This window comes from Gracilinanus agilis, chromosome 3 (assembly GCF_016433145.1).
Source record: "Gracilinanus agilis isolate LMUSP501 chromosome 3, AgileGrace, whole genome shotgun sequence".
NCBI lineage: Eukaryota > Metazoa > Chordata > Mammalia > Didelphimorphia > Didelphidae > Gracilinanus > Gracilinanus agilis.
The window spans coordinates 616,582,823-616,596,069 of record NC_058132.1 but is presented as its reverse complement, the minus strand read 5'-3'; the positions used below and the strand labels follow the sequence as shown (position 1 = coordinate 616,596,069).

The 13,247-nt window shown below is 51.9% G+C and overlaps 2 protein-coding genes across 5 annotated transcripts; both read right to left on the bottom strand.

The window, feature by feature from the left end:
* Window positions 1-347: 347 nt before the first annotated feature.
* Window positions 348-6,921, bottom strand: GMPPA (GDP-mannose pyrophosphorylase A). Of its 3 annotated transcripts, none has more exons than XM_044667570.1 (14): window positions 6,903-6,921; window positions 6,200-6,261; window positions 5,888-5,985; window positions 5,347-5,450; window positions 4,921-5,107; window positions 4,540-4,599; window positions 4,051-4,181; window positions 3,579-3,593; window positions 3,070-3,204; window positions 2,877-2,974; window positions 2,672-2,718; window positions 2,366-2,458; window positions 930-1,098; window positions 348-636 (listed from the first exon to the last, which is right to left on the bottom strand). In XM_044667570.1, the coding sequence occupies exons 2-14, from the start codon at window positions 6,237-6,239 to the stop codon at window positions 536-538; spliced, it is 1,278 nt and encodes a 425-aa protein (XP_044523505.1). In that variant the 5' UTR covers window positions 6,240-6,261; window positions 6,903-6,921; the 3' UTR covers window positions 348-535. The 3 variants fall into 3 exon arrangements, with proteins under 3 accessions (XP_044523505.1, XP_044523506.1, XP_044523507.1); XM_044667571.1 differs by lacking the exon at window positions 6,903-6,921 and adding an exon at window positions 6,667-6,708; XM_044667572.1 differs by lacking the exon at window positions 3,579-3,593.
* A 1,333-nt stretch (window positions 6,922-8,254) lies between these two features.
* Window positions 8,255-10,711, bottom strand: SPEGNB (SPEG neighbor). 2 transcript variants are annotated; one of them, XM_044667568.1, is made up of 5 exons: window positions 10,621-10,711; window positions 10,181-10,302; window positions 9,426-9,733; window positions 8,625-8,766; window positions 8,255-8,478 (listed from the first exon to the last, which is right to left on the bottom strand). In XM_044667568.1, the coding sequence occupies exons 2-5, from the start codon at window positions 10,300-10,302 to the stop codon at window positions 8,340-8,342; spliced, it is 711 nt and encodes a 236-aa protein (XP_044523503.1). In that variant the 5' UTR covers window positions 10,621-10,711; the 3' UTR covers window positions 8,255-8,339. The 2 variants fall into 2 exon arrangements, with proteins under 2 accessions (XP_044523503.1, XP_044523504.1); XM_044667569.1 differs by lacking the exon at window positions 10,621-10,711 and adding an exon at window positions 10,419-10,509.
* Between the last annotated feature and the right edge of the window lie 2,536 nt (window positions 10,712-13,247).

Genomic DNA, 13,247 nt, shown 5'->3' with positions numbered 1-13,247 from the left:
TAGAGGCTTCCCGCTCCCCCTGGTAATCAATCCCTTCTGCTCCAGGCAGACCCACAAAGGAGAGGCTCAGCATTGTGGGGAGGGCAACGGGGGGGGGGCAGTGTAGGTTATTTATTGGGTGAAGTTTTTCAGGGGGGAAGACAGGATGGGATGTGAGGCAATGTGTGTCTCCCTCCAGAGCAGCACAAGAGGATGAAGGGGGGGAGATTTACCACGAATCCAGATTCATTATTCATGAGCCTGCAGCCCAGAGACTCCAATTTAAATGCTAATGTGAGTGGGGGGGTGGGGGGGCCCTGACTCAGCTGCCCCCCTCACTCCAGTCACAGGCGGGAGACAGTCCTGGCTCCAAGGTTCATGGGGGTTTATTGGGCGGTGGAAAGGGAGGAGCGCCCTGGCCACCCACATACCTCCCACCACCCCAGAGAGGGTTCACCTCAACCCACTCCATCCCTTCCTGTCCAGAGCCAGAAGCGGCCTGAAAAGCCAGGCTAACCGGGGAGGCAGGGGTGCATCTTTCCCCAAATCCCCCCTTTCAGAGGATGATCTGGTTGGTGAAGCTCCGACTCAGCTCCTTGTGTGGCAATACAATGGAATTCAGGATCAGCACTTCGGCAGGAATTCTAACCCGGCAGCCTGCAGGGTGAGTAGGATGGGCACAAGGTGTCAGGGAAGGGAGGAGAGCCAAAGGCCACTGGCACGCACCAGCAGTGCCCCAGTCTGCTGCCTGGATCTTAGCCAAATTAGGCAAGGAGATGCCCTCGTGGGGTCACGATGGCCAGGGTGGTTTTGTGGATGCCCTCCCACAGCCACCACTCGGCCCACACAATAATGGCAGTCCTGGGGATACTGGCGCAGACCAGCAGCCCAGCGCCAGCCCCTTCTTCCCACTCCCTGCCCTCCCCCAGCACAGGGGGCATTTGCCATACCCAGGATGGTGATGGCTGGCAGTAACTTCCCGTCTCGGAAAAGGCTCTCGCTGTCCATTCGGGCCCGAGGATCGTTGGGGTTGGGGTCGTTGGCAGTGCCCTCCACTCGGGCCCATCGCCCTACTGTGCTCCCCCAGCCTACAATACTGTGCAGCACACACGTGTGCTCCTGTGGGGGGGGGGGACAGAGGGCTCCGGTTCCCAGGCCTTCCCTGTGCCCCTGCACCCTTCCATTCCCATTCCTCCTTCCTATGCACAAGACTGACAATGGTCTCACTGGTGCCACCACCCAAGGCAGGCACAACCATTTTCCTTCCTCCCTGAAAGCAGCACACGATCCTTGGGTGCTCAAAGGGTTTTCTGCTAAGTACAAGAGAGAAGCATGAGGGGTTTCAGTAAGAGCAAATCCCCATGCCCCTGGCCAACAGGGCCTCCCACTTCTTAGTGGCCTCTTTCTGGCCCTGCGCTTTCAGCTCTGCTCATGGTGTCATGGGGATATAGGGCTCCGCTGGATCAGAGGCAGGAAAACCTGAGTTTGAATCCTGCCTCAGACACCTACCAGCGGTGTGCCAGTGACCCTGGGCAAATCCCTTAACACTTCAATCAAGTTTCCTCATCTATAATAATAGGACCCTGTTCACAAGGTTGCCGTGAGGATAAAATGAGCTAATAGTCATGAAGTTCTTTGCAAACTGAAAACACTCTGTAAATGTGAGCCATGGTGGTCCTGACCTCTTCTCACAACTCTTAGCATGCACCCTGTGTGAATGGCCGGGGCCTCCGGCAGGCACACTGGAGGTATTTCGGTCCCTTCTCCTGGGCTCCAGGCTGGCAAGCAGTCATCTCCCTTACTCTAAACTTTCTAGTCCTAGTCATAGAAAACAAGTGTCCTGGTCTCCTTGGAAAGACCAAGCAAACCATCGCCATGACATTCCCAATTGGGATTCCTCCTTTAGGTGTCGGGCCTTCTAAGCTGAGGGGGCAGGGGCTCCCTCACCCTCCTGGAGGCCTCGGTGCTCCGGACCCTGAAGGCTGGCTCTCCCTCATGGCCCGGCCTATATTCTGTGTCACCTAAAGCAAATACTGTAGTGACTGATTCTGCCGGCTATCGTGAATTTACATCCTCAGCTACTGCAGAGGACTGGCATCTGGGATTGGATTCATGAGGCTAGTTGTCCATGCACCCCTTTTCCTGAGTCTGTTCCGAGGACAAGCGCGCTCATCTCTGGACTGAGATCAGACTCTAGTCCTGGCCCTTAGCCCTATCAAGCTCTCATGGGGAAGGTACAAGAAGGCACATCCACCAGTACCAAAGGATTGAGAGACCAAATCGCCCACTTTCCGCTCTCTACCCGAAGGGAACATGGTGTTTCTAGTAAGTCCTCTGAACCCTATTTCCTCGGTCCCCTCCAAGAACCCCTAGTCCAGCACCATACCTGCAGAGTAGCTCCATGAAGGACAATGGACTCTCGGAGTCGAACCCCTTCACCTATAGTCACCCCTTCCCCAATGGAGACATTAGGACCAAGCTATGGATAGAACAGAATATTAGGGTTGGAGAATATCTAGTACAATCTCTCAATTTTACAAATGAAGAAACTGAGGCCTAGAAAAACTGGGACTTGCCTGAGTGACATAGCTAGTTAATGGCAGAAGCAGGACTAAAATCCTGAGGGGGCTCAGTGCTGAGAGTCACTGCCCATGTTTCCTATCTAGGCTCCTTAGAACCATGAGCCACTTACCACTGCAGACGAGGCCACCTTAGCCGTTGGGTGGATAAAAACATTTCCTACAAACAAAAGAGAAAGCCTGGGAAACAAAATGTCCCAAACCAGCCCTAAGAAGGGGAAGGACTGGAGGGTCCCAGAAGTAGAAGCCATCCAGAGGTATGTTTCAGCAAACAAGGGCTGGGGTCTGAACTGACCCCGGGGAGCAGAGGGACATTACCTCGGATGCAGGGGCCTCCAGGAGTGAGTTGGGCCAGTCGCTCAGGGTGAGTGAGTTGGTATCGATTCAGATAGAGACGAGAGGCATAAAGGGCAGAACTACAGGGACAGGAAGGAAGAGGTCAAAAGCAGATAAGCCTCGACCCCATGCCCTTCCACCCAGGCTCTCTCAACCCAGAATGCCCCCTCCCTACCCTGCAGACTTGATTTGGCTCCAGATACCATCAGTAAGGTGGACGTAGATCTGGCCCTGACCAGAGAGTGCTGTGAATACATCCTGCTCCAGCCGGATGGTCCCTGCCCCAGGCCAGCTGCCTGAAGAGCCGTCCCTAAGGAAATCAAGGTTTGGGGCTCAGGGGACAAGGTAGTTTGGGGGTGATGCCTAAGGAAGCCCATCACCCTTCCAAGTACATTTCCAGCTTTTGTATGACACCACCACCCTACAGCATATTCCTGGAGGGGGCAGTGACCACCATCTGGGGAGTTCAGGTACCACAGCACCACCCAAGGATATGAAGCAATCTCAAGGCCACCCTCCACCTGCCCCAGCCCTGAGGGGAAGCCTGGAAAGTGAATGATCCCGGGTCCTAGTGTGCCCCCCCCCTTACCTCTGCTAGTCCTTCCCTTATACACTCACAGCTCCTAAAGCCCTACACAGTTTCTATCTCTTCCCCTATCCCTTGATTCAGAGACAGACACTCACCCCAGATCAAGGCAGCTGGTGAGGCCAGAAAAAGATGAAGAGGGAGATGGCAGAGACAAAAGACACCAGAAACAAACAGAATCGAAAGGAGATGGAAACACAAGCTGAAGCAGAGTAAGAATGGTAAACGTGAAGGAACGAGACATGAAGTAGGGGCTGCATGAGATGAGGAAGTGGATATGGGAGGCCAATCCAGGGGATCTCAGGAAGGAAGGGGCCCTGGCCCTGGGGCTTGGGGTCACAGAACAATATGATGAAGGGAGAATCCCGGGGCTGGCTGGGGGTAGGGGCAGGGCTCTAGGAGATAATTGTTCCAAAGTCACGTGAACAAGATGGGGTGAAAGCAAAAAGGGCAGAGGGTGGATGAGATGAAGGGGGAACTAGGAGAGAGCAGACAGGATGGGGCCAAGAAGGAAAGGAGGAGGAGGCAGAAGAGAGGACACTGTGGAAGGGTCTGTGGGATGCCGCTCACAGTTGCTGGTCCTGCTGGTTCCGCTGGAAGACGTCACGAAGGGGTTTCAAGGCTTCCGGGGAGAAGAGGTAAATGCCACAGTTGATGATGTCACTCACAAATGTGCTTGGTTTCTCCACATAGTGCAAAACCTGAAGATGACGAGAAGAACTGGGGGGCTGAAAAAGGCTGGCCACTGCTGCTCAGAGACCAAGGGCTTCTTCGGTTAAGACAATTGGTAAGAAGGGCCTGACTGCCAAGGCCCCCCAAAAGGCCTAGCCTCAGGACTGCTACTGGGGTTCAGATTTGAGCACAGCTCCCTCTGGGGGTATCACTGCGATTAGCAGCAAAAACTAGAGAAAGAAGTCAAGCCCAATCACTTTCCCAAGGACCCAGAGATGGAATACCCAACCAAAACCAATTGCACTCAGATTCTCTAAGGGAAGGGCCAGAGAAAAGTCTAGAACTCCAGCTGCCTAGGAGACAGGCACCAGACCCTCCTCTCCTTACCTCGTGTGTTTCTGGATTCTCCACGATACAGCCATAATTGAGGGATTGAGTCCTGTTTGCCTGAGAGACAGAGATGTGTGAGCCAAGGTCTTGATTCTTTCTCTTCTATCCCCTCCAGTCCCGACACACACCTCCACAAACCTCAACCATCAAACAAAGTGGGGAGACTTAGCTGTGGCCTTCCCCACACCTCACTCCAAAGAAAGAGCAACAAGAGGTTGCCCAAGGGATCAGTGGCTTCTCAATCGACTCCCCCTCACTAACTTTTCTTCAGTCTCTTATGTTGTTTTAAACAAGGTCAGGCTTTTCACCTCCACCCCCATAGCTACTGACACCTAGGATCCGCTTTGAGTCCTTTCCCAACCATTCCATCTCTCTCACCGTAGTGCCAAGGAGCAAAAAAGGATGGGGCTCTCGTCTGTGAGCATCTAGCATAGCACCCAATGGGAAGTCTGAGCAGACATCAGCATTAAGCACGAAGAAGGCTTCAGGGCCCCCTGCCAGGATCTGGTCTCGGAAATGATACAGGCCTCCCCCTGTACCCAGGGGGGCAAATTCTTGCAGGTACCTGAAGCCCAAAAGACCCCTCAGATGAGATCTAGAGAGAAGCACTCACTCCCCTTGGCCTAAACCCCTGATCTATCTTAGTCCCTGGGGCATCTCCACTCAAGTTAACTCACTTCAGTTAAGGCCCCAGAAATTCAAAGGAACTTTAGGCTCCCACAGAGCCTCAGCTATCTAAGTGGCCTCACCCTGAGGTGCCTATACAGAGGCAGCATCGCCCATCCCACCCCCATCCCCACCCACCTAATAGGAAGATTGAACTCCTGTTGAGCAGCCTCCAAGAATCGTGTCAATGGCTCATCTGGTTGGTAGAAACCAATGAGGAGAATTTCTTGCATCCCATGAACCTGTGAAGGCATATGAGGGTAAGGTTAGAAAGAGAAATATTTAGGGTTACAAGGTAGAAAGGAAGGAGAAGGTAATGACAGAAATGGGTATAGAAGGAAAAAACAAGCATTTATTAAATGCTTGGGTATGTCAGGCATTGTGCTAAATGCTTTACATATATTCTTATTGGATTCTCAAATTAACCTTGCAATATTGGTGCTATTACTCCCATTTTGCAGTTGAGTAAACTGGGATAAACAAAAGTGAAGTAACTTGCCTAGATCACAGGCAAACTAGTGTCTTGAGGATACAATGGAACTCTTCCTGAGTCTGGACTCTGTATCAGGGGATGATCGAGGGTCTTAAATTATTGGAGAAAGGTTTGCTTAACCATATGGGGAGATCCTGGAAAGAGCATTCTTTGGAGGAGGGTCCAGTACTACCTTGAGAGAGTTACCTGGGCACAGGCTTCTATGTGATGCTGGATCATAGGAACTCCTGCCACAGGAAAGAGTGGTTTGGGCACCTCAAAAGACAAAGGCCGGAATCTTGTCCCTGGGGTTAGGGTGAAGAGTCTTAGATGCTTCCCCCTCCTAGCCTCCAGCCTAGCCACCCTTCCTGGGAGAGGACCATCTCAGTAGATGGAGAGTGGAAGGTCAAAGCAGCCCAGCTTAGCATGAGAGTATCACAGAGGGGGATGGGGGATTGAGGGAGGGGGACAGGGAGGAAGCTATGGGCACATTGTCACACACACCCCAGGGGGTCTCACCCTTCTGGGGGCCTCCAATCAGGATCACCGCTTTGAGCATGATGAAGGGTACCACCTAATCCCTGAAAGCCCCAAACAGATTGCTCAGTCTCCTGAGGCTCCCAGGTCTCTTCCACACCCTAAACCTCCAAATTCCCCAAACCACCTCCTTCAGACTGGAACTCCAACCAGTTTTGAAATCACAGATTCCCTTCAGACCCTCAAACCCGGGACTCCAAACCCCAATACTGTTCCCACTAGAACAAACTTCGCAGACCCCCAATTCTTAAACCCTAGATCCATGAACCCCTTCAGACTCCAGACTTTGAACCCTAAGGAGTCCTTTCAGAAGTGAACCCCAACCTCTACAGAACCTGAGCCCTGACACTAACCCTCCCTCCCATAAGCCCCTGAACCTCACACCACCTCGGACCCCTGCCAAGTACAGCCCCCCAAAACAGTACGGATGCTGGACAGCGAACAATGACCTTTCAAATTCCGAACCCCCGATCTCCAAAGGCCCAGAACCCGACATTGACCCCAATCCGGCCCCCCAGACAGTAGCCCCAGCTACCCCTCCCTCAAGTCCGCACCCCGCGGCCCGCCTACGCCCACACCCCGCCCTTTGCCGGCGGGGGAGAGTGGGAGTGGGCGGGCACGCGCACGCGCGCGAGGGCGAAGGCGGGGGAGCAGCCAGACTCCCGGAGTGCCCACTGCCCCTCACATCAACTCGTCGCGCCGGGATCCCTGGTCAATTCCACAATTCTTCCGCACACGTGTCCTCTCGGACTTCGCGATAACTCCTCGGAAGGGCATGCCGGGAATTGTAGTTTCGAGGCTTTCCCTCCCCTAGCGGGTTACAAGGATAGAGACCTTTGAGGGGGCGGGGCCTCAAGAGCAAGGGGGCGGGGATAGAACCTGGAGAAGGGTGGGGCCTTATCTACTGGGGCTGGGAATGGTCAAAGAAATTGTAGGAGTCAGAGTTGGGAAGGACCTCATGGGTAAGGCAGTCCAATTCCCTCTTAAATAAAAGGGAGAAAAATTAGCAAAGTGAAGCCCAGAGAGGGAATGTAATTTTCTCAAAATCACAGAGCAGGTCAGGTCTTTCGGTCACCAGACGATGGCTCCTCCTCAGGGTACGAAGAGCAACAGGGATGGGGGCTCAGAAAGTAGGTTAGATAAAGCAGATAAAGGCTAGAAAAAGCCCGCCCCCCCCCCCCCCTCAGATTGGGTAGGGTGAAGGGAACAAAGAGTGATCTGGCAATAATAAAAATGTTAATAGGACAGAAGGAAAGGGAGGAAGCAGAGAGAGGTAGAAGGAAGGGGAGGGAGAGGAAAACAAAGAGAGGGAAGAGATGGTGGTGGAGACTAGGATAGAGCCACAGAGACTTGAATCTTTCATTTGGTGATGGAGAGTAATAAAAACTGTAGGGAACCTTAGACTCTATTCCATTCCAACGTGTCAAAGGATCATAGGTTGAGCTAGAAATAAAATTCTCCCACCCCTTTTGCAGGTGAGGAAACTGAGGCACTTAGAAGTCAACCCACTCGCCACTCTCTCCTTTTATAGATAATAAATGCTTCTTGTTTGAAGATGAGAAAACTTTGGCTCAGAGATAATAGCATTTATATACCTGTAAGGTTTGCAAGGCATTCTAAATATGCCATTTCATTTTATTCTCATACCTCTAGAAAGTAGGTGCAATTTTCACTTTATTGATAGTGAAACTGAGGCTTAAAGAGGTTGTCGTGACTTGCTTAAGATCACAGAACTTGTCTCCAAGCCCACCACTCTATCCACTGCGCCACCTAGTTGTCTAACTAAGTGACTTCCCCCTGTGACACAGTAATGGTAGAGTAGGGACTCCTACTCAAGCCTCTGTTCAGTATTCTTTCCAGTACACCAGGTAATTGTCTCCTCGAGGAGCTCTAAGATCCCTTCCAGCTCTGATATTCTGTGATACTCGAAAGTATGAAAAACGGAGGCAGAGGGGCTAAGTCTAGCTTGGGGAACCGGACTTTCTGCCCCCTACCTCCCCAAATGAAAAAGATGACACGGGGAGTATCAGAGCGATCATAACTTTATTATCTGCAACCCGAAGAAGGGACGTAGTAACAGCCCCGACACCCAGAACAAGGATGAAAGATCCAAAGATTCCCCTCAGGCAACATCCAAGCGGGCGAAACTCTGGTCCATCCCCAGGCTGTTCTCCACGTAGACCTCGTACTTGCCGCTATCCTCAGCTGTGGCCCGGCGGATGGTCAGCGTAGTGGTAGTGCTGCCGATTTCGTAGAACACCCTGGAAGAGATCGAGTGAGAGGGTATCTGTACTGGCTTTCCCTCAGGCCACCTTGATCTCTAGGGCCCATCCCCCAGCCGTACCCGAGGCTCCACCCCTTCCTCCCATCCAGAGCCCCATCCTCTGCCCAGAGCCCTGTCTCTCGCCTGTCATCCTCATCAATGTCCTGCCCGTCCTTGGTCCATCCTACGTCAGGAGGTGGCTCGCCTAGGATTTCTGCGGTCAGTGTCACTGTGGTTCCTTTGCGTGCCTTGGCATTGTCTGGTCCCTTCTTGATCTTTGCTGGGACTGTAGGGTGTGTAAGGGAGAAAACCGATAAAGGGGCAAAGGGATGGATAAAGAAGAGTTCTCCCTCCCTCCTCCTCCGGGGATGTGCCCATCACAGAAGTTTAGAGCTAAAAGGGATGTTAGAGATAATTCAATTTCCACTTTCACAAGTGAGTTATAACAGTGGACATGAAGGCAGTGTTACACAAGAACACAGAAGGGATCTGTGTTCAAATCCCAGCCTTGTCACTTGATAGCTGTATGACCCTGTGCAAGTCACTCAGCCTCTGAGCCCAGCAGTTCTTCTCAGTAAAACAGGTATGCATTATAATACTTGCACACCTGATTCACTGAGTTGTGAAGAAAGCACTCTTTAAAACCTTATAGAGCTAAAAAAAAAAAAATGCGTGCTGTAGATCTACAGACGAAAATAATGCAGTATGGAGAGTTAGCACAGAACCTTGGTCCCTGCACCAAACGTGAAGTCAGGAAACCTGGGTTCACCATGGGCAAATTCCTTTATGCCACCGTAATACTACCAATTGTCCCGCCCCCTTGTGAGCGGGTGGTGAGGATATATTACGGTATTCTGGGAAATGGGTTATGTTAAGGGAAAGTAAAAAATTCCCAACAAATCCCAAGTGTAGGGTGGATGTGACCAGGAATCTAGAAGGTCGTACCTTCCACGAGTATCCGCGCGGAGTCTGAGCACTCGCCAAAGGGATTGGTAACGTTGATGCTGTACTGACCCAGGTCAGCCAGCTCTCCATCGCGCACCACCAAGGCCACCACGTCGGGGTCCTCGAAGACGTAGCGGTACTTGGGCCCATCTCGGAGCTCCTTGCCATCTTTGCTCCAGCGGATAAAAGGGTCAGGAAAAGCCGAAATCCGACAGGACAGTTTCGCTGCGCTTCCCTCGATCAGCACAACGTCCTGCAGCGGCTGTAGTACTCGGGGTGGCCCCTTCTCCTTCAGCTCTTTCCGGGACCTGTTCCCAGTTCGAGGTCGATGTCAATCCTACTCCCAGTCTCTTACAGCTCAACTCGAGACCAAGCCTCCCCCAACAACAGGCGACTCACCTGGCGAGGTGCCCTCCTAGTCTTTCTCGAAACTATTGACCTATCCTAACAGCCTCTCTTCATTTGACCTCTGGGTTCTAGGCCACGTCCTCAGGAGTGCACCTCCGTTTCAAACTGTGTCACTCTCTCTCTTTCTCTCCTCTCTCCCTCCTTCCTTCCTTTCCTCTCTCTCCTTCCTCTCTCCCTCCTTCCTTCCCTCCCTCCTTCCCCCTCTCTCCCTCCCTCCCTTCCTCTCTCCCTCACTCCTTCCTTCCCTCCTTCCCCCTCTCTCCCTCCCTCCCTCCTTTCCTCTCTCTCTCATTATTCAGAGATGCCCTACTGACCCTTGCAACCCCAAAACTCTCCTGGCCCCTCACCTGTGGCCCCTGTAAGAGGCCTGGATGCGGATGGCCGCATTCTGCACCTGGGGATCATTGATGTCCAAGGTACAGCCTGGAGGTGGGGCCGACGGCTTCTTGGCGGGAGCTGCTTTGGACATCTGGGGGAACAGATGGTGACCACGGAATTTAAGGCCTAGGTAGAAACTCGGTCCCAAGTACCCCCCTTCCTTCTCATAGCAGAAACTGAGTGGGATACTAGGGGATCCGAACTCACCACCGAGCTGGGGCAGAGGGACCAATAGAAGGGGCTGGGGTCGACAGGCTAGGTTAGCTCTGGGCGCAGAACCCCCAGGAAAGCACCGGACCGGGCGGGGCAGGCAGGTGGCCTCGTTCCCCTGCCTTTATATACAGCTCCCCTCCTCGCCTTGTTTGGCGTGGTAGCCCCTGGTCCCCCCGGGACCCCAGTCTTTGCCTACCCAGCCCGAGCAGGATCCTTATTTAGCCCGAGGACGCCAGGGATGCTGGCTCAGCCATCACTGCTGAGCCGTGGGGGAAACCCGAGTGGCGCTGGGGCTCTCAAAGCGTCACTGGCGGGACAGCTGGACAGCGAGACACCGCCCCTCCTCCTCCCCCTCCCCACAACGGAACACTTGAGGAGGGTAAAAGCAGAAAGTCTAATTCTCTGGGCGAAATACCCATTAGGCCAATCATAAGAGGCTAACCGGGCCACTGTGACCAATCAGGCAGAGCTCTCCGTGCCCAGACTTGAGCGGGTCTGAACTTTCTGCCTAGGAGCGTCTAGTTCCGCCTTAAAGCCCCAATCCTAGCCAATGGGCTGATGGGAGGAGGCAGGGAAGGATGGGGGGAAGTATAGCTCCCACCCTCCTCCTAACACACTCTTCTCTACCATTTTCAGAGCAGTGGCGGAGACTGGATTAGATGGTTTCTTGAGGACAGGCGTACCCTGTACCCACTCCCATAGTCCTGTCTCTCTCCATCCCACCCCACCCCCCACCCCTTAGAGAAGCAATGCACTAGAGGGGAAATAACCACTGGATTTTGGAGTCAGAGAACTTGGGTTCGACTTCCTAAACTGTCAAAATGAAGGTTAGGCTAGATAACCTGAAAGACACCTTCCATTTCTACATCGATACTTCTATGAACCTTTGAAGCTTCTGCAACTGATGACTCGGGTGACCTTGGGCAACTCACTGCCGAAAGCGCAATGGATAGTGCTAGATCTGTCAGGAATTCAGAGAGTCAAGAAGACCTGAATTCAAACCTGGCCTCTGACACCAAACTAGCTGTCTGACCCTGATCAAGCCCCTTAACCTCTGTCTACTTCAGTTTCCTCAGTGTGGCATGGAGATCCTAATAGCCTCAACCTCCTAGGGTTGTTGTAATGTTTGAAAGAGATAATATTTGTAAAGAGCTTAGCACAACATCTGGCGCACAGTAGGGGCTAAATAATACTTGCTCCCTTCCTCTCCCTTCTTCCCAGTCACAGTTTGGGTGTTGAAGTTTTGGGTGGGACATTTCCCGGCTGTGTGACCTTGAGTAAATCATTTAACCCACTTATTTCATCTGGAAACAGGTCTCGGTAAAGAAACTCCTTTATAGATGTCGGTTATGATTGGGTATAACCTCATCTTTTGGTCTTGGCCTGACTTCATCCTGAAGAGAGTGAGGCTGTCTGGGGAAACAAGAGCCACCTGCGTATGGGTTAGAGAGGCAAAATATTAGAGTGGAAAGAATACTGGATTTGAGGCAGAAGGACCCGTTTCAAATCCTACATGAACCTGGGAAACTATTTTCCTAATCTCTAAAATGGAAGGTTTGACAGACTGCTGGCTATGCTCTCTTCCAGTCCTACATTCGTGACCTTATGGTCATCCAGCTAGAGAAGGAAGAAACCTCAAGAGACCATCTGGTCCAAACCCTTCATTTTATAGGTGAGAGAAATTAAGTGGGATTTGAGCCCAGGTCCTCTGACTTCTTAGTCACTGCTTTCTGTTGGCTAGGCAGTGGAAGATTCTTTCTTCCACCCTCATGGGGTGGTGGAGGGGACCCTTTTTCAGTCTAAAATCCTGTTAAGTTTGTAATTCTCTTCCCAGAGTCCAAAGAAGGGTTTGTCTGAGGTGGGACAGAAAGCCTGGGAGCTCTTTTGGGGGAGCAGCTGGATTCAAGTGGCAGAGCAAAAAAATGCCAATTAATGCCTCTTCCAAGGGATGAGTCATTGAGAACATTTCCATGTAGGGTGATTTTTCCCCCCTCCTTCACCCAGGGCAGAATGATCAAGGCTGAGGATAAAGCCCAGGTAAGAGAAGAGATGTTGGGGGCAGCTCAGGGGATTGAGAGCCAGACCTAGAGATGGGAGGTCCTAGGTTCAAATGTGGCCTCAGACACTCCCCAGCTGTGTGATCCTGGACAAGTCATTTGACCCCCATTGCCAACCCTTACCACTCTTCTGCCTTGGAGCCAATACACAGTATTGACTCCAAGATGGAAGGTAAGGGTTAAAAAAAAGAGAGAGAGAGAGAAGAGATGTTACCAAAGAAGACTATTAAGGCTGCAGCTCTACTTTAGCCAAACCCCAAACTCCAGAGCACTTCCAGATTGGACTAGTCAGTATTAGAGTACAGCTCTGGTTGACCAAGCTAGGAGTCAGAAAACTCCTGACAGGTTAGAGAATGAGATGAAATTTAATAAAGGTAAATGCCGAGCCCCTAAGCTCACTTTAAAATGTGTATATATATGTAAAGAGCGAAAGATGAAATGACTGAGGAAAGAGGGGCAGCTGGGTGGCTCAGTGGATGGAGAGCCAGACCTAGTGATTTGGGAGGTCCTGGGTTCAAATGTGGCCTCAGACACTTCCCAGCTGTGTGACCCTAGGCAAGTCACTTGACCCCCATTGCCCAGTCCTTACCACTCTTCTGCCTTGGAGCCAGTACACAGTATTGATTCTAAGATGGAAGGTAAGGTTAAAAAATAAAAAAAAAGAAATGACTGAGGAAACAAAGGTTCAATCTTCTGAGCATTTCAATTAATTGAGCAATGCATGGCAATTACCTAACAAATCAGGTCCAAGCCCCTTCCTCAGTTT

Excerpts from the sequence above, each read along its gene's own strand:
- SPEGNB (XM_044667568.1), bottom strand. The coding sequence starts at position 10,302 with ATGTCCAAAGCAGCTCCCGCCAAGAAGCCGTCGGCCCCACCTCCAGGC. Across the intron at positions 9,734-10,180 it reads GCCTCTTACAGGGGCCACAG|GTCCCGGAAAGAGCTGAAGG; the intron begins GTGAGGGGCCAG and ends AACTGGGAACAG. Across the intron at positions 8,767-9,425 it reads CGCGCGGATACTCGTGGAAG|TCCCAGCAAAGATCAAGAAG; the intron begins GTACGACCTTCT and ends CACACCCTACAG.
- GMPPA (XM_044667570.1), bottom strand. The coding sequence starts at position 6,239 with ATGCTCAAAGCGGTGATCCTGATTGGAGGCCCCCAGAAGG. Across the intron at positions 2,975-3,069 it reads AGCCAAATCAAGTCTGCAGG|TTCTGCCCTTTATGCCTCTC; the intron begins GTAGGGAGGGGG and ends CTGTCCCTGTAG. Across the intron at positions 2,719-2,876 it reads TGGAGGCCCCTGCATCCGAG|GAAATGTTTTTATCCACCCA; the intron begins GTAATGTCCCTC and ends TTTTGTTTGTAG.